The 22522-nt window shown below is 43.6% G+C and overlaps 1 protein-coding gene across 1 annotated transcript in view; it reads right to left on the bottom strand.

The window, feature by feature from the left end:
• spon1b (spondin 1b) overlaps window positions 1-22522 on the bottom strand; it is a 72632-nt gene that overhangs the window by 4321 nt on the left and 45789 nt on the right. The window contains exons 7-14 of the mRNA XM_069715192.1: window positions 17495-17559; window positions 14795-14996; window positions 10993-11133; window positions 10051-10126; window positions 8234-8416; window positions 2289-2459; window positions 544-711; window positions 311-469 (exon numbers count right to left, since the gene is read on the bottom strand). Coding sequence (XP_069571293.1) covers window positions 311-469; window positions 544-711; window positions 2289-2459; window positions 8234-8416; window positions 10051-10126; window positions 10993-11133; window positions 14795-14996; window positions 17495-17559 — 1165 coding nt within the window. The remainder of the gene's footprint in view (window positions 1-310; window positions 470-543; window positions 712-2288; window positions 2460-8233; window positions 8417-10050; window positions 10127-10992; window positions 11134-14794; window positions 14997-17494; window positions 17560-22522) is intronic.

Below are 22522 nucleotides of genomic sequence, written 5' to 3'. Positions count from 1 at the left end.
TTTCTCTAAATTTCAGAAAAAGGCTTTTTTTTAAAAAAATTTATCTTAAAGTTTTTTTTTGTTTTTTTTTTTAACATAATTTCTGTTAAAAGCCATTTTTTATTTACACGTTCCAATATTTAATGCCAATAAATGTCTCTTGTCATTCATGAGATATAGTCGTATAGATAGTATAATAAAGAAAATAGTATTAATAGTGGGATAAAATGAACAGGAAAAGACAATTCAACCATTAATCTCAGTTATTATACTCCGAAGCGTTATTGAAACCGATCGAACCGACGGAAACGGTACAAAACAAAGTTCTTACGGCACTCGGGCAGCATGCACTTCTCCGTCTGCTCCAGCTCCTCGGCGCACTCGGCCGGGTCCGACTTCAGCATCCTCCGGCGTGTCCGTAGGCCCCGCCCACACGTCACGCTGCACCCGCTCCAGTCCGACCACGGCGACAGCACGCACGGGACGGCGTCTGCGGACGCACGGGCCGCAGATTGTACGACGAGAGAAACGCGATAACGACGGGCACGATAATGAATTACTCACGGCACTCCGGCGTCATGCACTTCTCCACCTCGGCCACCTCGGTTTTGCACATCGACCCGTCGACGGGCGGCATCTTCACCATGCGCTCGCGCCGTCTCATGCCGATCCCGCAGGTGGCGCTGCAGGGGTCCCACTCGTTCCACTCGGTCACCACGCAGCTGCTGGGCGCTGCGGAAAGAGCCGGATATCGTTTTAGACGTGAACCTTTCCGCCGCCGTGCGGGTTGCATGAGCAGTCATTTTTAATTTCACCGAATTGATAATCGAAGAAGTTATTTTCACTCGGTGAAGTTTGGCGTTCGCGTTTTTGAACTTGAACTTGACTCTCAAAGCCAAACAACTTCCCCACCTGGTGAACAATTCCTGTGATTACTCGTTTTTTTTTGTTTTTTTTTAATTCTATTCATTGCTTTTAGATTTAAATCTGTGTTTCACGTCTTGCTTCGGTGTTGTTGTCCGCAGCGGTAAGAAGTTCCATAAATTGTACCCATAATAGTGAAGAAGTTCACTCATCCGACCTTCCCATTTTAACCCGAGAAATAACACAGAAGTTTTCTTAAAGGATAACAAGTACGAGTTTGAATGCTGCTGCATAGTTTTGTTACATAAACGCTGTTTTATTATTCATTATTATTGTTGTTTTTTTCTTCTTTTTTTTTTAACACGCAAGCAGTTTTTGAATGTTGCCGGGCTGCTTTTAAATAGTCGACTGAGAGAATTATCGGGCAACCGAGTTTTCATCAGTAGTTTTATCGCAGAAAGGAAAAAAAAAAAAGTGCCTCTTCAGAGACGTTAAAAATCAGGTGATTTTTTCTTTTCTTTTTTCCTCTACCAATGTGGCCTTGTGGGTAATCCGAGTGTGACGTGTGGAGCAGTGGAAACTTGTGTGTTGGAAAACAAAAAAAGAAAAGAAAATGTCCAGTCTCCTCGCTGGTTGTTTTTCCCGAAACTTTCAGAATCATTACCGCTTTTGCCGTCAGCTTCGTTGTTAGCGGGCGGCTCGCTTCGTACGCGCGCTCGTCAAAAGTTGTGTTTTGAAAGCCTGTTATTACAGGTTTGTGTTTCCGTGTGTCGCGTATTACATCCTTGGTGAGCCTTGGAACTAAAAACTGTTTTTATGATGCGCTTAAAATGACATATTTATAGAAATAAATTAGTAATAAATGCCCGGCAGCTATTGGCTTCAAGGTTTCCCGATCTTCATAACATTTAGGTGCAGCAATCCAAGAATTGTTTTCACAGCACCGCTGTCACCATAGCTTCACCGTATGTATGTACTATATATATATATATACATTTTGGTGATTGTAATGGGAGTTCAGTCTGCAACGCCATATCTTTTGCTCTATACGTTGAGTATTTTTCTGAGAAGAGATCGTAAATGTAGTTCTTGGGAGTAAAGTCCGGCGCGGGTTCCTCAAAGATCGACTTCCCATCACCCAAAAAAAATGGACTCAAATTAGAATACAGAAAATTTCAATTCTACTCTTTTAGAAAATATGAACTTGATTAACTTAAAGTCAGTGTAATCACACGGATAAGCACCAGAGAATATTTTCACGATTAAACAACTGGATTGTTTTTTTTTTTGTTGTTTTTTTTTACATTTTATATCAGTTTTCAGATTTGAACAGCTTCCACACAAAAACTCTTCACGGTAATCCTCTTTTGCTCCGCGTGTTAAAACGTGTGACGGCTACGTGGTGGGCATTTGTCTTTCGGTTTCACTGAATCGGCGGAACTCACAGCACTCGTCGTTGACGACGCACTTCTCGGTCTCCTCGGTGTGGAGCTGGCAGAGCGAGCCGTCCTCGGGATACTGTTTGACGTATCGCTCCCTCGACCTCATCCCCATCCCGCAGGACACGCTGCAGGCCGACCAGCTGATCCACTCCGACATCATGCATGTCGAGGGCTCTGTCCGACGCCGGGGGAACAGAAAAAAAAACAAAAGAACAGATACCGTGAGAGAAATATATCGACATTTTCTTAATTCCCCCTCCCTCCCCCCCCCATTTTACTTCACAATAGAAAACAATAAAAATAAAGGGTCCTGCATTTGTAATACGGAGCCGTTTTTTGAAAATGTCATAATTTTGCAGGTTCAATTTCTCAAACGCAAAAAAGCACCGAGGCGGGAGCGCTGCTGGATGTTCACCATTTATTTCAATGAGTAATCCCGAGCTGACTGCTACACACGTTGTTATCATTATTATTATCATTATTATTATGATTAGCAACACAATCTTTTCATTCTGCCTGGTTTGTACGTATGTACGTGTTACCGTACAAACATAAAAAAAACAAGTATAAACTACATAGATGTAAATCAAATATAAATATTCATGTATTTACAATGAATATATTTATGAACGACTTATTCCAGGTTTGATTTATGTATATATTATGTCATGTTTTAGGTGAAACATTCATCTAGTTCGGCATCTGTTTGTTTTGTTTTGTTTGTTTTTTGCCGTCCATCAAATCCCCCCCCCCCCACCCGACATGCATATTATGACGACACGCTGGGAAACCTGCAGCGAGTCCCCGATGGACCGTTTTCACGGCAGACATTTTTTTGACTTTGAGGAAGCGCAGGTGTATTAATGCGTTCGTGCATGCTGGGTTCACAGCTTCCTAAATTGAGCTATCATTAATTGCGCCGGTGCTTGTCGGACTATAATGAGTCCAAATTTCTGCCGTGGAAAAATGTCCACCACTTGAGTTATGTGCTCTTAAAAGAAAAAGAAAAAAGAAAAAGCCAGCCAGGTTTGACTCGGAGCCACTTTAAGATCTTCAGTCCCAGTGCCTCCAATTACCCAGAAACCCTCCCCACACACTTATAAACCGGACTTCTCTTAAACTGCTGCTGAGATTTCACACCGCTCAGTCATAACAAAGTCCAGAAGTGCCATTTTCCAAAAGGTCTTCCTCAGAAAAAGTGCACCAGTTCTCTTTTTTTAATAAGGCCAGTTGCCTAAGGGGACAGTCCTATTCACAGCAGGAAAGGAGGAGGGGGGGGGCAAAGTCAATATGTATGACCTCGGCTTGCGTCGGCTGAAAAGCGAAGTGCAGCTTCTCGAGCTTAACAAGCTGTATTTTATCACTATTAGCCGGCGTGGCGCTGCAGGACCTCCCTCCTCTTCACTTCCAGAGACTCGTCGTCACGAGTCTCAACTGCCTTTTTACCGCCGTCTCTTCGGAGGGCGATCGCCAGCGATTCAGACAGTAAATCAAATGAGGGGGGAAAAAAAAGGGAGGAAGTCTCGTCAAGGAGAGACGATTATATGCCAGAACAGACCTTGTAAATTAGATTTATTTTTTTCATTTTTTTTTTTTTCAGGAATAGTGAAAGAACTGCGAGGCCCCTAAAGTGTGGATTTTCTCTTTTCGCTTTCCGCCCGCCAACCAAACCCGGAGAACAGCGTTGCTTACCGGCTGCGGCCTAATAGAGCAGAACTAAGTGAACCATTAATAAAAAGATACAGGTGTCTCCGGCTCGGACGAGGCCTCCGGAGAGCCAAAGTGTTTCTCCTCGGGAATATTTAATCGTCCTTTTTGGAGTCGAGGCCGTCCGTCCTGCCCCGGCGTGAAACCCCCCCCCCCCCCCCCGCAATTATTAATCTCCCACACCGCTGCTAACGGGGCGCTAAATGAAAACAAAGGAGAGGTGCTCGGGAACAAAAAGCTCTCGGTGTTCGCTGTCTGATAGTCGATAAGAGGAGCAGGGAAGTGTGTGTGTGTGTGTGTGTGTGTGTGTGTGTGTGTGTGTGTGTGTGTGTGTGTGTGCGTGTAGCCTGGAACAACCTGACGGCTGGTAGACGTCCTGGGAGTGAGGAGTCGGGGAAGACGGACGCCGACTGTGCTGCCTCTCAGCATTTGTTCCCAAACTGACAACTTCACTGGGAAATTGGACAAAAGCAAACTCCCCGTTTTTGTTTTTTTTTGTGCGCTCGTGTGTGAGTTTGTTGGCGGATCGGGAGGGGTGGCGGGGCGGGGGGGGGCGGTGTTACTTTCAGTAAAAGAGCATCAAACTGACAACTTTGACTCGAATCGGATAGAAAAGTTTCTCTTCTTGGACGACGAACAGGAAGGAAATGCGGAGAAAGTTCCGTCATCAGCTTTGATTCTGTGAACGAGAGGGATGGGACGCGATTATCCAATATTCAAATAGTCGTTATGATATATTTAAAAAAAAATCGATTAGTACAGGCGACTGTCGTTCTTCCTCATTTCCGCTGTTGTTACCGGCGCCTGGTTGTAATGCGTTACTCCCGTCAGAAGGTGGCGGTGATGCGCCTAAAAGATGCCCGCTAGCCGCGATTAAATAGCACGGGGGAGAAGACGGACACGTTGTTCGTTGGAATTTTGTTGAGCGCAACCAGCAAGCGGCAACCAACAGCGACGTCACCCGTTGGTTTGTTGAACGGCCGTTACGAAGCCTCGGGTTCGGAATTTTATTTGCTAGTTCGGAGCGGTTTTCGAACGGGAAGTGATCATATTTGGACGAGCTGGGGGGGGATGACTCAATCTGATTGGAAACTCGGCGATACTACGTCCCGCCCACCGATAGCTGTAACTAACTGTAAGATACGCCAGAAAACGAATAAGAAGGAGTGACTGGAGCTAACAACACCGAGAAACCTCGTGGAAAAAAAGGTATGGCACTTGGATTTTTATGAGAAGTTGAATGGGAGTCAATGGAGCCGGAGGCTTTTTGGAGCCGACCACCTCTAGTGGCCCTCGGTGGTACTGCAGCTCAAGGCATTTCTGCATCGGCCTTATCTTTCAAACCCGGAAGCTGCGAACACTTTGATATACAGTCAATGCGCGCAAATGAGTCGGAATATTTGATTAATAATCAATTTTCGAAAACAAAATTTTGCTTAGAAACGCTCAAACCTGCTGTGAACCTCGACTTTGTCAAATATGCTTTTGTCTTTGCACGAGTGCTTCCGAACTCTTAATTAGGGTTCCTGAACACACTCGGCCCTCCGGTTGTTCTGATTAGCTTTAACATAACAATGAAAGCACGGTTGGCGTTGATTTTGCTTTTAGTTCCGAGACAAACACAATCAAATCCTGATTTAAGCATCCCGGAACGTACAAGGCCGCCCGGCATTAAGAGCTAATCCTCTTAATCTTTTATGTTTCAGTGAAATAATTAGGGTATCCAATCGCCAGTGTTTACTCCACGTAATGAGGGATTTACTGCATTTTTTCGCGTATTCTCTTGATGGAACCAGATATGCGCGTTCGTCGCTGGTTTGATCGAGCCGCCGTCGGTTCCTGGCTGCAGATTCACTTTTCTAAATCACCCGTTTGCTTCACTTTTTTTTTTTTTTGTACCTGTTTCTTCACATTCGGTAATCCTTCATTACAATAACTTCAGTTGTCACATAACGGCTGCGCGACGGAGATTCTGGATAAAATCACTCCGCCGGGCCGTGAAATATAAATGAGGGAGCAGCTTTTGTGGTTTAAGCCGAACGAGCCACACAGAGTCACCGAGTCGGGTTTAGTCAGGAGGAGATAAACACCTCCAGCTTTAATCTGCTCGTTATTTTGAGGGCATTCAAACCAATTCAATATAAGTCTTGTTTAATGATTGTCACATGGAGCATTTACAAAAATATATATATATATTGTCATGATAATGATCCAAAATGAAGTGAAAATGCATCGTCTTTAGTAAAATGACGCCCCCGCCACCCTCTCCCCTCCTTTTGTCACAACTAACCGTGTTAGTTACATATGTTTATGTCGTCGGCTTCACAAAAAGTTTGGCAATTTAAATAATTATTGTAAATATTTTGGTTAAACTCTTCGAATTACACCGTTTCTGCAAACAGAGAATAATTTGTTCAACACGATTACCTAATTTACGACTGAAAGTTCCTCTCCAGACATCCAGGCTTTAAGATATAAATGACTCTAATGTGAATATTAATTTGTGTCTAAATTTGCTATTTCCAGTAAAGGATGAAATCATCCTCCTTAAAATGACCTCTATGTTACTTCCCTCATTTAAAAACTCAAATGTATGCAGATATATTTCACCTCTCACTGATGGACACACTGTAAAGTCCATTTTGAGTGTATGTGCCACCGGAGGCTTCGACTTTTCCACCTCATCCTCGTGTCAGTTGAATTGAGCCAGGAATCGGCCTTCAAACTATTTGTGATGTCACAAACCATGATCGTAAGCCCGCCCCCTTAAAAATCAGATTTACAGTGAGCACAGAAAAACTTTATGCCTTCAACATATGAAAGTAAAAACAGCTTTCTAAACTGTGCAGAGAAGCTCAAATATTCAAATACAGAAACGAGAAGAAAAACACTTTTTTTGAGTGAAGTTCCTTAAAGTATCATATCAGACTGAATATCAGCTATTAAAAGTCAGAAAGAAAAAAAAAAGTGCATTGAAGCAGGAGAACACAGAGACAAAGGCAAAGCGTTTTCCTCCTGTTTTTCTGTACTTTCAATTAAGTATTTCTGCTTGAAGTCTCTTTGATGAAAGACACTTTATTGATCCCGGAGGAAATTACCTTGGAAGGCTGCAATAGTTGAAATTTACTGGTAATAAAGGACATGGTCCAGGGCCCTCATTTATTGAGCTGCTAAAAGTCAAGCGTTGAACACGCGAGTGGAAGATGAAAGGAAAACAAAAACCCTTCACCGCTGCCGTCTTTTTACTGCTATTCACAAAATGTATCAGAGAATTTACTCATTTTTGATGAGGAAAACAAAACCGTCTCCCACTTTACGTTGGTTAAGAGGAGGTTGCGGTTCAGAGCGGGAGGCGAGCAGGGTTTTTAAAAAAAAAAATGTATTTAACGGTAAGGGATGAAGTTCGGCAATTATCGGGATCGCAAACAAACGAGCAGAATAAGTAGTCCGTTGATTTTATTGCGATCGCTGTCTTCTTGTCGGCGCTGTTAACGTGGGACTGAATACTTTTAATTGGACCGTTTCTCTGAAGTGCCTCAAAGAGAAACGGCAGGATGTTGTTTCCGTTTCCTGTTACTTTATCATTACGTATTTATTCATACATAAAGAAAATAAAGGATGCGTTGCTCTTTTAAGCTCCTTTTACAGTAGAAGTGAGTCACTTGATAAATGTGTCTTAATTTTTCCAACTGTTGGGGAAAAACTTTTTGAACCTCCTAAATTAACACGTTGGAGAATTTTTAGATGTCATAACTTTGATAAATAATGGTCCGGCTGGTTTTCATAAGTGTCAACGCTCCTTATTGAGATAAAGCTTTCCTTTTCGGGTTCTGCTCAGAGGGAATTCAAGTGCAGTTACTGTCAATATAATGAGGGGAAATAAAGAACTATCTAGCGTTTGCATTTGCCGTCCCAACTCCCAAAAAATAACGAATGTTGTTTATTGAAGAGAAACTGGCTGAAAATCATTACAAATCCTACATTATTTGGATCTTAAAAGTTTTGTATAAAGGATCCTCTGCCAAGTTTAACAACAGCTAACCGCGGAAGAAATTTGAGGCCGTTTCTGACTTCTAACTTCGTCGCTTTACGTGCAAAAATACCCATCTCTAGTTGATGCAAGGTGGAAACGGGGTGTATAAGTGTGTGTGTGTGTGTGTGTGTGTGTGTGTGTGTGTGTGTGTGTGTGTGTGTGTGTGTGTGTGTGTGTGTGTGTGTGTGTGTGTGTGTGTGTGTTTTACCCTCCATGCTGCATCCCGGCCCCATGCAGGGCTGGAAATCTTGAGTGTGGGGACACGGCACGCTGAGATCCAGCTGGGCCTTCAGCATCCTCTGCCTCATCCGGCGACCTTTCTCGCACGTGGCGCTGCTGCAGGCCGACCAGGGCGACCAGCCGGAGTAGATGCACGTCTCCGGTGTGTCATCTGAGACCACAAAAAAAAAATGTATATAAAAGATGAAGGGAATGTGAACTGGGGCGAAGAACTTCTTTTCTTTCTTTTTTTTTTTCTCCCACGACTCAGAATCGTGCGGTTGACGTCGGCCGTTAAATTAGCTTTTACCAAAGAACAAAAAAAAAAAAAAAAATCTAATTCACTCCGCTGAAGTATCTAAACTCGGAGAGGAGGGGTCGAAGAGGAAGAGGGTGATTTGTGAATGTCTTGTCCAATTAACAGCGGCAGCAGAGCTACGAGAAGCAGTGGGGGGGAGGAGGTGAGGGGGGAGCAAGGGGAGAGAGGAGGCAGGTAAAAGGGGGGAGAGAGGTGGGATGATGTGAAAGCGTCGGAGACGAGTATCCGTTCAGGCTGATTCCCGCCTGAACGGATACTCGTCTCCGTAGTGTCATCTCGCTGGAGGGAAAGCGAGGACAGGTGGAGAACAGGGGGGGGAGGGAGGGAGGGAGGGAGGGAAGGAAGGAAGCAAGCAAATGGCTCGTGACTGACTGAGGAAGACATCTATTAGGCAGCAGGAGATCCTTGTTAAGTATTCTGCTGTGTGGGCAGAAATCCTGAACCCTACACTAAAGCCACTTCCAGTAAAATAAATAAATAAATAAATAAAAAAGCATAAAGCTCCTCATGCGGAGCTCGAAGCTCAGTCACGAACCAGCCTGTCCGACTCAGCTCGTCTGTGGGGGGTTAAGAGACGGTTTTAAAAACAGCCCCCCCCCCCCCCAAAAAAAAGGTTGTGATTGTTTAAACTAAAAGATGTTGAGATAAAAAAAAACTGCAATTAAAAAAAAAAAAAAAAATTTTTTGTCTGTCTCTTCCAGAAAAGACATTAAAAGCGACACTGAAAGAAAACATACTTCATATCAACTTTAAAAAAATGACTTCTTGTTATATGTTTCTATTAGCTTTTGCTAAATTCAGGATTTTGTTTAACTTGAAATATAATTAATTGGAAAACCCTAAAATTACTGACATTATATTAAAGTCAGATTTCACTAATGAACTCTATGATTTGGTTACAAGTGTTGTGAACTAACTTTGAGTGACAGACTGAATTTAAACGGTAGTTACTGGACGTAAACTGCAGTTCTACGTTGGTGTTTTGTTCGGCAGGCGAAACACCGAAGTACCAAAACACCAACACAGATTTCATCTCCTGAAAAACATCCGTGTCGAGAGTCTCGGGATCTCCGCTGCTTCTCGGAGTATCAAGTCTATTTGATGAGGACGGGACTCGATCTGCACTTGTGCATCGCAACACACAAGAGTCCCCGCAGTGTCTGCTCCGTCTGTGCAGCTAAGCGAGACCTCCATAGTTACGGCGAATGTTGTGCAAACACAAAAAAGGGGAATCCGAGGAGACGGTCGAGTTCAAAGAACATGAAGGAATGTAATATCGTGTAATGAAAGGGTTTTAAATAATTAAACACTCCGTCGAACTCTTCAAGTTAATCTACTGGATCTTGTTTGGGGGTCCTTCCCTGAAGAGCTGTAATCAGGAGAGTGTGTCTGTGTAGTGTGTGTGTGTGTGTGTGTAGTGTGTGTGTGTGTGTGTGTGTGTGTGTGTGTGTGTGTGTGTGTGTATAGTGTCCGGGCATTCACTGTACCTTCCTCCTTCTCCTCCTGTCCAATATCGGCCACTATGTCGTCTATGGTGTCTGGCACCACGTTGCACTGCTCCCCCTGTGCACACAAAGGAAAAGCTCAGGACACACACACACACACACACACACACACACACACACACACACACACACACACACACACACACACACACACACACACACACACACACACACACACACACACTCACACACACTAACCACACTAACCCACACTAACACCCACACACACACACACACACACACACACACACACACACACACACACACACACACACACACACACACACACACACACTAATCCACACTCAGCCACACTAACCCCCCCACACACACACACACACACTCACTAATCCACACTCAGCCACACTAACCCACACTAACACTCACCCACACTAACACACACACACACACACACACACACACACACACACACACACACACACACACACACACACACACACACACACACACACACTCACTAATCCACACTCAGCCACACTAACCCCCCCCCACACACACACACTCACAAATCCACACTCAGCCACACTAACACACACACACACACACACACACACACACACACACACACACACACACACACACACACACACACACACACACACACACACACACACACACACACACACACACACACACACACACTTGCCCACACTAACACACACTAACCCACACTAACACACACTAACCCACACTAACACACACTAACACACACTAACACACACTGACAAACACACACTAACCCACACTAACACACATTGACACACACACACTAACACTCACCCACACTAACACACACTAACCCACACTAACAGTTTTTTTGTGTAGGGCTGAGCTAAAACTTAAAAAATATCTACAGTGAATGCGATTTTTCTAATTCGTATAACTTCCACACAACATATTTACCTTTCTAGCGATACGCTCCACCACCACTTTGGCCACGGGCGTAATGGCCCCGCCCTCCGGGTCGTAGAACGGGCTCTGGGGATGGTCCAAACTGGTCAACGGCCGGATCTTCTCCTGCGGGTTGATGGGCTTGTTTGGCGACTGGAAGAGGTCAAAGTAAGGCTGCAAGTGAGCTACCAAGAAATACCAAACATAGAAAATACACTGGCATACCCGTATTTATTTATCATCGACATCTACAGCATTTTAGCATCTTTCAGCTCGTTATTTTGGTTTACCTTCAATGTTAAAGGTTAAGGTTTAGGATTAGATGAGTCTGGCTTTTAAATTCAAATGAATTCTGCCTTTTCATTTAATATTTCACCTTTCAATAAAGGTTCTTAAAACTTGATGAGCTTTGATAGTTTAAAGTAAAAAAAACAAATAAAAAAAAAATAATTAAAAAAAACCACATACTTGTAATTTAAGATAAGTCGGCCTTTTTATTTCTTTAAACTTTTAGCTTTAGGTGCACTGGTGTAGCACATTTTTCGGTTTCAAGTTTTTAACTGTACGAGGCTGTTGCGATTTACCGAACTACTTTTCTGTGAACTGAATTTGAACGGCTACAAAAACAAAAAAAAACAAAAAAAATGTGGGTCATAACTTAATGACTAATTCAAAAAATGTGGGTTCGAATGTAAAACCGGTTGGGAACTTATAAGGTGATTATAGCTGAGTTTGCAGCTCCGTGTGTTCCTCCCAGGTGGCCCAAAAAAAAAAAAAAAAACATATGTAAGTGAGTGTTTACCCCCCCTGTAACATTTCAAGCTTCCTGGTAAAAAACAAATAATGAAAAAAATATCTGAGGCATGTTATCACCCAGCAGAAGGCACTGAAGGAATTCTTCAACCTTCTCCTTTTCACTCGTCGTCTCCCCAGGTGGATGTCACGGAGTTTCAATGTGAACCTAAAGCTGAATCAGCTCTGACGGCTTTTTAACGATCGGGTAAAAGGGGGAGGGAGGGGGGTGTGTGTGTGGGGGTGGGGGGGATGCGAAAAATAAGACGCAATGGGTGAAGATCAGGTCGTGATTTGAAGGGGAAACGACTCCCACCCTTCTCCACATTAGCATTGTGCAAAATCATGCACTCTCGGTGTAGAGAGAAGAAAAAAGGGGGAGTTGGGGGGAGGGAGGTAGGTGTGGTGGGGGGGGGGGTTGTCCTGGAGGAAAACATCTGCTCGTGTGTATTGTGCATCAAATACGCCGGAGGGCGAAGAGAGTCTCTCAGCCCCTCCGACCCGAGGAACGGTTAGAGTAATCAAAAGTTAAACAGCCAAAATTTAGGGCATGGGAATTATTTGTGGGACGAGAATACTAATCCACCAACAGCAACAGAAGTGAATGCATGTCTGTGAAACAGGCTTTTGAGAAAAGACAACAACATCATTTCTCTTAGGGAGGGGTGGGGGTGGGGGGGGGTGATTAACAGTGCAGCAGCAGTAGTACAAAGTTGAATTAATTAAACAAAAAAAGTAATTATACAGCACGAGCGGTTTGATTTTATACTGACCTAAAAATTTTTTTTAAAAAGTGAGTTGGGCAGGTGTAAAAACAAAAAAAAGGTCTGAAATAGTCACCTCCACTGTTTTTTCGCATACGCCACCTGGTCCACGGCCTCTTTTACTGTTTGATCTCCGTATGCATCATTTATATCCATTTAAACACCCCCACCCTTTCATAAAGAGATTCATGGTTTTTTTTTTTTTTTTTTTTTTTAACAGGTGTGTGTTTCGTGTATTCTTGGAATAAAAACCTCTACGGAGACGAAGACAAAAAGACAGAAACATGTGACAAAACATGAATCATTCCCTTTGTTGTTTCAGGCTCAACTCAATTGCGTCATTTTCTGAGTTTCAAACCGGTTTTCGATTAAATATATGAAGCAGAACTCGATGACGCAAAATAAAATACGTCTGCAGGGGGAGTACGAGACCAGAAATAAAGTCACGTCCTCGTCTGCGACGCCGTAACAACAAAGTCGGCGATTCTCTTTGTGGTTACGCGTTAGTTTCCTCCTCTCGCGCTCTTTTCCACGCGTTTCCTGTCTTTTTCAACTGCACTGAAAAAGACGACAAAAATCGATTTATTTAAAGATTCTTCGTGTTTGAAAAGATCTCATCTCCCGTAGATCGTGGAAAAACTCCTTTACTTTTAATGTCCGCAAAACGGTTGCCTTTTTATACCGTTGTTGTGTCTGCACAGTTTCAAACATCAGTCTGTGGGTGGCGGTCTTTTAATGTCTAGCGGTAAAACTTTAAAATAATACATTCTCCTTTCCAGAATACAGAGGACATATTAACAGCTTGGAAAATGGGGCCTTTGCAGGTTCAAGGAAATCAGCAATATCTCATCTATGCCGAGTATATCTTGGAATAGTCGTCCACATGCGGGACACAAAAAAACAAACGGATGAAGTGTGACAGTGTTGCTCAAAAGTTTAAAAGGTTGAGAGTATTTGATGGTAAAAAAAATCAGGCCCGGACACACTGCCGTGATTACAAAGTAACAGAAGATGAATCGAAGGAGGCCTGTTATTTTTTTTTTATTTAGTTTGAAAGGTATTTGGCCTCCCCTCTGCAGAACAAAGCTCCTCGCTTATTCATGAGCTTGTAAACTATAAATAAATTGCTCTGGTCTCCAAAACAGCGGGTGCATATGGATGAGCACCTTTCATTCCGATGGATGTAGGAAAGTAAAGAAGAAGAAGTAGTCACGGTAACAAACAGCTGGAAGTCAGGAAAATAACGCCGTGATGTTTTGATACGAATGAATGATGGCGGCCGGCGGTAAACCTCACAGTAATGTGCAATCGGCTTTTATGGTCAGGTCTCAATAAAGCGCGAGTTTTTACCTCTCAGACTTCACTTTAAAGATACGACTGGTTGTTTGGAAACAAAACATTTCACATTTTCTTCGGCCGGTGGTGAGCTCACGAAGACGAGTTTAACGAGGCTAGCATTTGTCCAGTTCACGTTGCAGTTTTGGAAAACGTTCAGCGATGAGCTTTTCAAGCAAAAAGTACTTTGTGGATATTTGCTGGCAACTCCTCCACTATTACTCGAACAAGCAAACGGCTTTTAGGTGTATTACCGCCACCTTCTGGTGGTGATACCACATTACTACCTGGTCAAAATAAACTACTTATTTTTGTATTTTTCAGTGACTCTTTAAAAACAAAAACAAATCACGACCAATCCCTGATGGTGTTTGTGACGGCAGGACACGTACGAGAGAGCTCAGTGCGGGAGCCTTGATTTTCTGTTGTGGTATTTATAGGTCATTATGGCGTGTTTTTATGGGGAGGCATCTCCGCCGCCTTCGTGTGACGGGACACGAACACTTCTATTTCAATCAATATCAATATGAAATAATCCAAATTACACTGCTTGATCAGCGTTACATGCGTTTTTGTGGCCGTTGGTTCGTGCTCATTTGTGATTTCACTTGACATGTGCATTATGTAAAACAAAACGTGTCAATGGAGCCCATTGAAATGTTTCAGAAAGCCTTCCCCCAAATATTTGACGCCAAAATGTAGAATTTTTTTCTAGAGGCAGTTTCGACAGCACCGATGTGGCCTACGGCCGCGTACTTAACATTGTTTTGGAGCTTTTTCTTCGAGCTATTTTGCAATAATTCCTCCGTGGTGCCCGTGACGGCCATAGACCGAGAGTAAAACGTTGACAACGAACGCAGGACTTCCAGGGAATTTTCTACCGCCGCAGGTTCGAGACATTTGAACTGATTAGGATACGTTACCTCATACGTGACGCCGCTGTCGGTGCCTGCGTCCCACGGTATGAGGTCCGTCACCAGTCTCTGGACCCAGCCGCACTCCTTGGTGCAGAGGTCCTCTCCGGAGAGCCCCACGTTCCAGTCCGGGCTGGGCCCCAGCATGGTGAGGAAGGACATCAGGTGCCGGGTCCGGTCCACCGAGAACTCTGCCGACGGAGCTGCTCGCCTGATTAAAAAAAGAGCGCATTCGCCTCATTAGAAGCCGTTTTATATATTAAACTACCTGCTGTGGCGATTTCGGTGAAAAGTTGCCGACCTCTGACTTCAACCGTCTAATTGCTTCAAAATTGAAGCTCTGAAATATCCAATTAGTGGCAGAAAAATAGCTCGTTATTAGATATTCTCTTCGGGTGGTGTGGGTTACGGTAATAAGGTAAAACGGAAGTTCCCGTACAGGAAAAAAAACACAAAAACTGTCATTGGTATCTGAATTACCGTTTCTTAACCGAGACGTAAGTGCAAACACAACTATTTCAGAAAAAAAAAAAAAAAAATGACAACTTTGCATAGGAAATTGAAGCAAATGAGCTCGTGTGTGTGTGTGTGCGACTGTGTGTGTGCGCGCGCATGTGCGTGAATGTTCTCATTAGTAAAAATAATAGTGGCACAATATATCGCAAATGACAGAGAACGCTAGCAGGAGTAATTAAACAGATGTTTGGTGAAAGATACAGTACATTAGTGTGTGTGTGTGTGTGTGCGTGTGTGTGTGTGTGTGTGTGTGTGTGTGTGTGTGTGTGTGTGTGTGTGTGTGTGTGTGTGTGTGTGTGTGTGTGTGTGTGTGTGCTGAAGGCGAGAACTGTGATAAGTTTCTAATTGCTCTTGAACTAATTCCAAAGAGTGCACAGGATGCCAGAATGTGCAACGATTCAGACGAGTCAGCCCGGCTTTTAAGAGGCGTATAAAAGAAGCCATCATAAAACAATTAAGAATCAAGTTTATTAAAATTCATACATTACAACTCAGTAGTATTTTAATTATAATTTATAGCTCATTGAGTCAGACAGAAACTTTATTTCCCAAAACTTTGACGTACTTATTCTGCTAATTCAGAATTTGCCGTTTTATCGAACGGATATCCCGTAACAAAGAAATATAATTTCTCTATTATTGATCCGGCGAAAATAACATATTGATCGCTTGAGCAAGTCTTTGTTTGCTTTCAGCCAAACGGATTATTTCCACGCTTTAGAAAGAATACGCCGCGGAATAACCGTGAAAAAAAATAAAAATAAAAATATGACCGGGCGGCTTTTTTTCGACGAGTCAGAGTGATTTATTGTTTTAACGGCGGCCTCGAAAACACTTCACTGTTCATGAATAGAGAAAAATCCCAACCGTTTTCTAAAAACCCCAAGGTTGTGCAGTTTTCTTCCACCGACGGAGAAGCGTGTAATCCTTCAAGTAGAGTTTACAAAAGAAATAAGGCGGTACACAGATTTTACACGGCGGCAACATTTGTAAGGCTGAAAACGTGATGAATAAAATGATCAACACATCCATCAAGAGGGACGTGGACGTTCACGGCCGACTACATTTACAGTGGAGAATGTAAATACCTCCGTTGGTGAGAGAGGGAAAATAAAAATAAAAAGTCGACTTAAAGCACATCGTAACAGTATTGACCTTGAGAGGTCGCCTACTTTTTCCCGTTTCCGTTTTGTCTCTCAGCTGGACTGTAGGAAGTACGACTATCGGCCACCAGCTGGTGGTTGTGTGTTACTGTTGGAAGTGATATCATCAACTATTTTTGCTGCCCACCCGCGCAGTTGCCGGACCGATGAATTTACACTTAACAAAATGGTAGGATTAACCCGGTTAGTGAACAACATCCAGAGGCAGCTCTATTCACAGCAGAAAAATGCTTAAGCCTTAAGGTTGTTCTTGGATTTTACATTCGGGGAAATAAGTGTCAACTAACTGCAACGACGCCGCATATTTGGATCGTCATTTTGGGATTTTTAAATAGCTATTAAGGAATAAAAAGATTGACTTATTATCTTATCGTCCTTGTTTTGAGTTTTACCACTGACCACCAGAAGGTGGCGGTAATTCACCTAAAAGCTATTTACACAACTGTTATCCATAAACGAAAGTAGGAGAGGAAGAACACGTTCTTCACCAGGCGCCGGTTTGCGGCTCTATGAGATTAGGTGCTACGGTACCAACACAGTACCAACATGGTACCAGCGGTACCAACACGGTACGTCATAGGAAGTAAATGAATAGTAGTTACTGGACGCAACTGCAGTTCTATGTGGAAGTTCGTATTTTGCTTCTCATCAGATTTCTCAAAGGCAAAGATTTGCAAAGTTTGATGGCATTTCATGAGTCTGAGTTTATGGTGTGAAGATGTCTTTGTGTGTGTGTGTGTGTGTGTGTGTGTGTGTGTGTGTGTGTGTGTGTGTGTGTCTATATATATATATACATGCAGCGGTGGGAGGTTTGCTCTTCGAACAATAGTCGACCGGTTCCCAACAAAATATCAAATAGTAGTTTTGCTTGAAATTCGTATCCAAATTTTTTTTTTATTCAATCTGAATTAGAATTTTTGGTTTCAAATTTTTAACGCGTTTCTCATCCGCACCGGGATAAAAAGCGCGGATCCGTATCGCAGAAGCGCCTCTTCCCCTTTTAGTGAAACTGACATTGAGGGATACTCACAGGTTGAGCGGCTGCCACGCCGGCCACTGAGCCTTCGTTTTGATGACAGTCAGTACTTCATCTCCCTGCAGAGAGAGGGAGAGGGAGAGGGAGAGAGACGGAGAGAGACAAGAAGTCATTTGTCACTAAATGGATGACTATACCGGGGACAAAAAAGAAAAGAAAAAAGACACGTTGACAAGGAAAAAAGGGCCAAAATTGACAAATTGACATGACTCAGGGTGAGTACTCTCATCCAAGGACGGCAAAAGTGTGTGTTCCACTCATCAAAGGGGCTTAAGAGCCTCGGACAAAGTGTGTGTCTTATCAGGACAAAATGGCTCTGCTGCTGCTTTATAATAACCGTCTGTCATTGTGGTGGAGAGAAACCTCTCGCTCGGCAGTCTGCGCGGGGCGAGCGAGCCCGCCGCTCGCTCGCTGTAGTCTCGCTGTGGCATTACGGGCCACTTTACGGACCGCGCGACGCATTATCCAGCGCGACGCATCGCGTCTAATTATTCAGCCTGAAAGCAGGAAGACAAACGAAGGATTTGGAGAGGCAGCAGCAGCAGCAGCTGATGGGAACTGAATTGGAAAGTCCGAAATGTGCCCTCTCTGGTTTAATAAGAGCCTTTATTGTGTTTTTCCTCCACTTATCTGTCTTTTTATTTTGTCTCCTTTAAATGCATGCGCACGCACACCACACACGCACACACACACACACACACACACACACACACACACACACACACACACACGCACACAAACACACTGCAAACGGCTTCAGTTTTGTCCCAAAAAAATTCACTTTTTCTGGTTGACTGAAGATTCCACAGTCGCCTTGAAAGCCTCCTCTCTTCCCTGGGGCGGTGTGGAGAAAACAACAGTGTGTGTGTGTGTGTGTGTGTGTGTGTGTGTGTGTGTGTGTGTGTGTGTGTGTGTGTGTGTGTGTGCGGGGATGAAGACAAGTTTACAAGTCGGAGTCCATCTTCCATTCAGAGCTCTGTGGCTTCTCTGGCCTTAGACCTCACCCAGCTCTCTCTCTCTCTCTCACACACACACACACACACACACACACACACACACACACACACACACACACACACACACACACACACACACACACACACACACACACACGAGACATCCCCTTCCTGGCGTGGTAAACATCGCCTACGTGACATTCGCTTAGACTGACGGGACTGATTGTTTTCCAGATGTTAGTCATACCCTCCCCCCCCCACGTGTTGCCGTGGAAACGGAGATCACGCTACCAAAAAGCCGTATATTTCGAGAGCGAATAACCCCACAATATGAAATGCACTTCGATGAGATATTTTATTTAGTTGGTATAATTGCAATATTGCTTCATTAGAACAGGCGTCTCTTTTAGCTGTTTTGGACATCAACAACAGACTGACCTGCGTCAGCACGAGTCTTGTCTCAATTCTGGTTGCCATGGTTTCGGCTCTGCTGCCAGCGGTTTTGCGTGTCTTTCTGGACTTGGTTCATTTTCTATATATATATATATACACAAACACACACATATATATATACATAGCTCCCTAAACAGACGTCCATGATTCACCATCAACCAGCTCCACGGAGCTGCACTGAGACCGAGAGACAAGAGATGCAAACGCTCGCCGCTCTTTATGGAGGGTTATATAACGCAACATCAAACAATATGGACGTGAACCGTCTCATTCTACTTCTCGTTTGGAAATATATTGGTATATCTTAAAAAGTCAAGATAGTCTTATGAGCCTTAGCTCATCGCGTCGTCCAACGGGGGCCCGGGTATAAGTTGGGGCTCCCAAATCACTTCACGTTTTTTGGGAACCATGTCAAAATACTGATAAAAAGCTTCTTAATCTGGTTCGTTTTTCCAAATGTAAATACACCAACGTGATCAAATAACACTTGCATACGACCAAATACCAGTCGTCCCGTGTTGTTCCCACCTCCGTAACTCAAATGCCTGAAAGTAGATAATTACTCATTTTTCCACTTTCCAGAAGAAGAAAAAAAAAACATACTCGCAGGATAAACATGTTGAAGGTCATTTTTCTCTTTCGTTCATTCATTCCTTTCTACCATCTACCACGATCGCACAACTCCAAATGGTCTTTTTTTTTCAATTTAGGCCAAAAAAAACAACCCCCAGTCCAGCGCATTTCGTGGCAGAACCTTCAACCGGTATTAAAATGCTTTGCGGAGGCCAGTCGGAGATGCAAATCTTCCCCGTAATGGTCTTGTTTGTTTATGGTAATTATCATAATGGCACAAAATGACTGTGATTTGCCCATGTTTAAATGCACATTACATTTTCATGAATGTTCCCAAGGATTGGAGAACGGAAACAGAAAATTGTGGGGCAGAGAGAGAGAGAGAGATGAGTTTAATGGAGGCCAGAGAGAATCTGAGTAACGTTAAAAACGGAGAGGAACCCTACTTTCACTCGCCTGCACTACAACGCCGCTGTCACTCCTTTTCCTCCACTGCCGGCTCTTTTGTTCATCTTCCCGAAGGACTTCCAGTTAAAGCGATTTGACTCTTTCATGGCTGACGGCCGGTAGCGCTGACCTCGGCACGGCGAGGTCTTCGGAGACGAGCCTGGTGTATTCCAGACCCAAAATACGCTACTTGAGTTTTATGGGTTCGGTCCGTCTCCACGGAGAATCTTTGTCCAGTCGTTGCATCTCACTGGGTTCATTTTGAAACCATCGAGACGGCCCTTTGATAAATCGGCATGGACCACCGTATGTTGCCAAAACTCTTACCGCCGTTGCCATGAGGCTGGACTTTATCGTCGTCGCGCTGAGCCCACCGCTAACGGTCCGCCGATTGGTCTGGCCTTCAGAGTGGCTGAGCCGAACGGGAGAGCGAGCAAGGTTTCCCAGACTATACTCATCGGCGAAGAAGAAAGCTGTACGCGGTAGTCTGGTAACACCAGGCGACGGAAGCGCCGGGCGGATCGATGACTTGTTGCTCGTCAAGAAATCCCTCGATGTGACGCGTCTAGAAGCTCGTCCCCATTAAGCCAAATTTGTAAACGCGACTTTCTTTCTTTCAGCCCTTTTGTATGTTTAAAATGCTGACGAGCCACATATTCACGCAGTCAATTTGGGTCTGGGTACGACAGGCTATGATTTTTTCATTCTGCACAGGAAAAACGAAGCCGTCGCAAAAACAATAACGTAAGCCGGTCCATTGACGGATGAAGACGCTCCTTTTGTCTTTTGTCTTTATTTTGACAGACAGTGTTGCAATTCGAAAAGAGGAACTTTATCGCCGCAGCACAGCAGCTTGGGAATGACTGCTAGTTAGCATCTAGTGTTTCTTAAATGATTGTCTTGCAACAACAACAAAAAAAAGAACAGTTACCCTTTGAATCCGGGAATATGAAAGCATACAGTCGGAGTGAGGAGAATGAAGAGAGGTGTGAGGGGCTGTCACTCAGCACCGGCTGAAAAGGCAAAAAACATTTGTTTGCCCAGCTCGAACTTTTTCTGTGATTGTGCAATGTAAATGCAGATTCAGTTGTCATTAACCCTGAATTTTCGTTAAATTTGCCGTACAGCACCGCAACTTTAAAACAATGACTTGGTGGAAAAGAGCCTTTTTCTGCTGTTCAGGTGTAGATTTCCTATAAAATGATCTAGAAATACTAAAAAGTGATGCATAAAAATGACTCTTAAAAGTTAGACGGCTTTATATGGGCACTATAAATGATTCCTACTCCAACGCTGTTTCGCATTTTATAAGACAATTTCTTTTTTTTCCTTGATACAAAGCCCAATATAAGAAATCTTTAAGTATTATCAAATTAAATGATGAAAGATCTGGATAGCCAAGACTGTCCTGAAAAAAAACTAGATTACAGCATGAATGGTTGGCTCCTATAATGACCGAGATATGAGCTTAAAAGCAAAGGTAGTGGAATTACCCTGAAAATAGCGAAGGGGTTCACAGGGAGGGTAAACCTGCGGCGGGAGCTTTTGTCGCCGCCCTTCTGGCATTCGGAGAAGATACGAAAACAACTCTGTATGTGCTCTCGTCCTCCATAACCTGGTCCACCGCAATGGAATTTGATCAAGTCACGGGGAGTCGCATGATTGAATTGAATTGTTGTTCTTTCCCCTTCAAGTAAGAGCAAAGCCCTTCGGAGCAGGCCTTCATCAAACCAGACACCAGATTTGAAAAATGTCGGGCAAAGGGCCTTGAACACGAGACATTCATTTGTGTGTTAAAGTCCTGCACTGCAGCTTTAAATTTCAATCATGCACATCAACCTAACGACGCGGGCCATTGGCTAAATTAATATCTCCTTACATTTCGTGTCAACAGCGCTCCACGTTCATTTATTCACCCCCGACTATGTTCGCGCTGCCTTCGCAGTGACGGCAGTGAAAATGAAGGGGACAAAACCTGAAGCCCGGGACACATCCCGCAAAGAAATTACAAAGATTAGAGAGCGACACCGCCGGCAAAAAATAAATAAATAAATAAATAAAACCACTCTGCGACACGGAGCCCGAAGGTGAAAGCTTTGAGCGAAAGACTCACGACTGTCGATGCGACGGCCAATATAACGTCTATATCTGCACCATCGGGCTGATGGATGGGAAAACGGTGACAGCGTGATAGAGAGGGGAGACAGGAAGTGAGAGCGATGGCGAGGAGGTGGACAAAATATATATATATATAAAAAAAGCAAGAGCTGGTAACAAACAGCAGCTGTGTTGTGTTTTGTAAAAATAAATCAAAAAAACTAATGGCAAATGCCAAAGTTAATGAAATACATTCCTCGTTATGACACAACAACATCTCGGCCTATTCAACGGCCGACAAAGAAAAACAGGAGATAAGCTGTGATTGAAATGTATTTCAACAAATAATGAAGTAAACATTGTCCCAAACGGCCGGGGGTGTTGTTAATAGAGTTTTGATTACCGGCGCCGAAACCTTGACTTCAATATCGGTTCCTGAACGGAAAATTACGTTTTCATGCAGTTTAGAGGGGGAGAGTGTAACCACACGTTTTCA

Source organism: Brachyistius frenatus, unplaced genomic scaffold (assembly GCF_029030835.1).
Source record: "Brachyistius frenatus isolate BFR_SWC_R1_liver_20210118 unplaced genomic scaffold, ASM2903083v1 Contig_139, whole genome shotgun sequence".
Classification (NCBI taxonomy): domain Eukaryota; kingdom Metazoa; phylum Chordata; class Actinopteri; family Embiotocidae; genus Brachyistius; species Brachyistius frenatus.
Note: the sequence above shows the minus strand (reverse complement) of the source record. Positions and strands in the feature narration are given on the sequence as shown.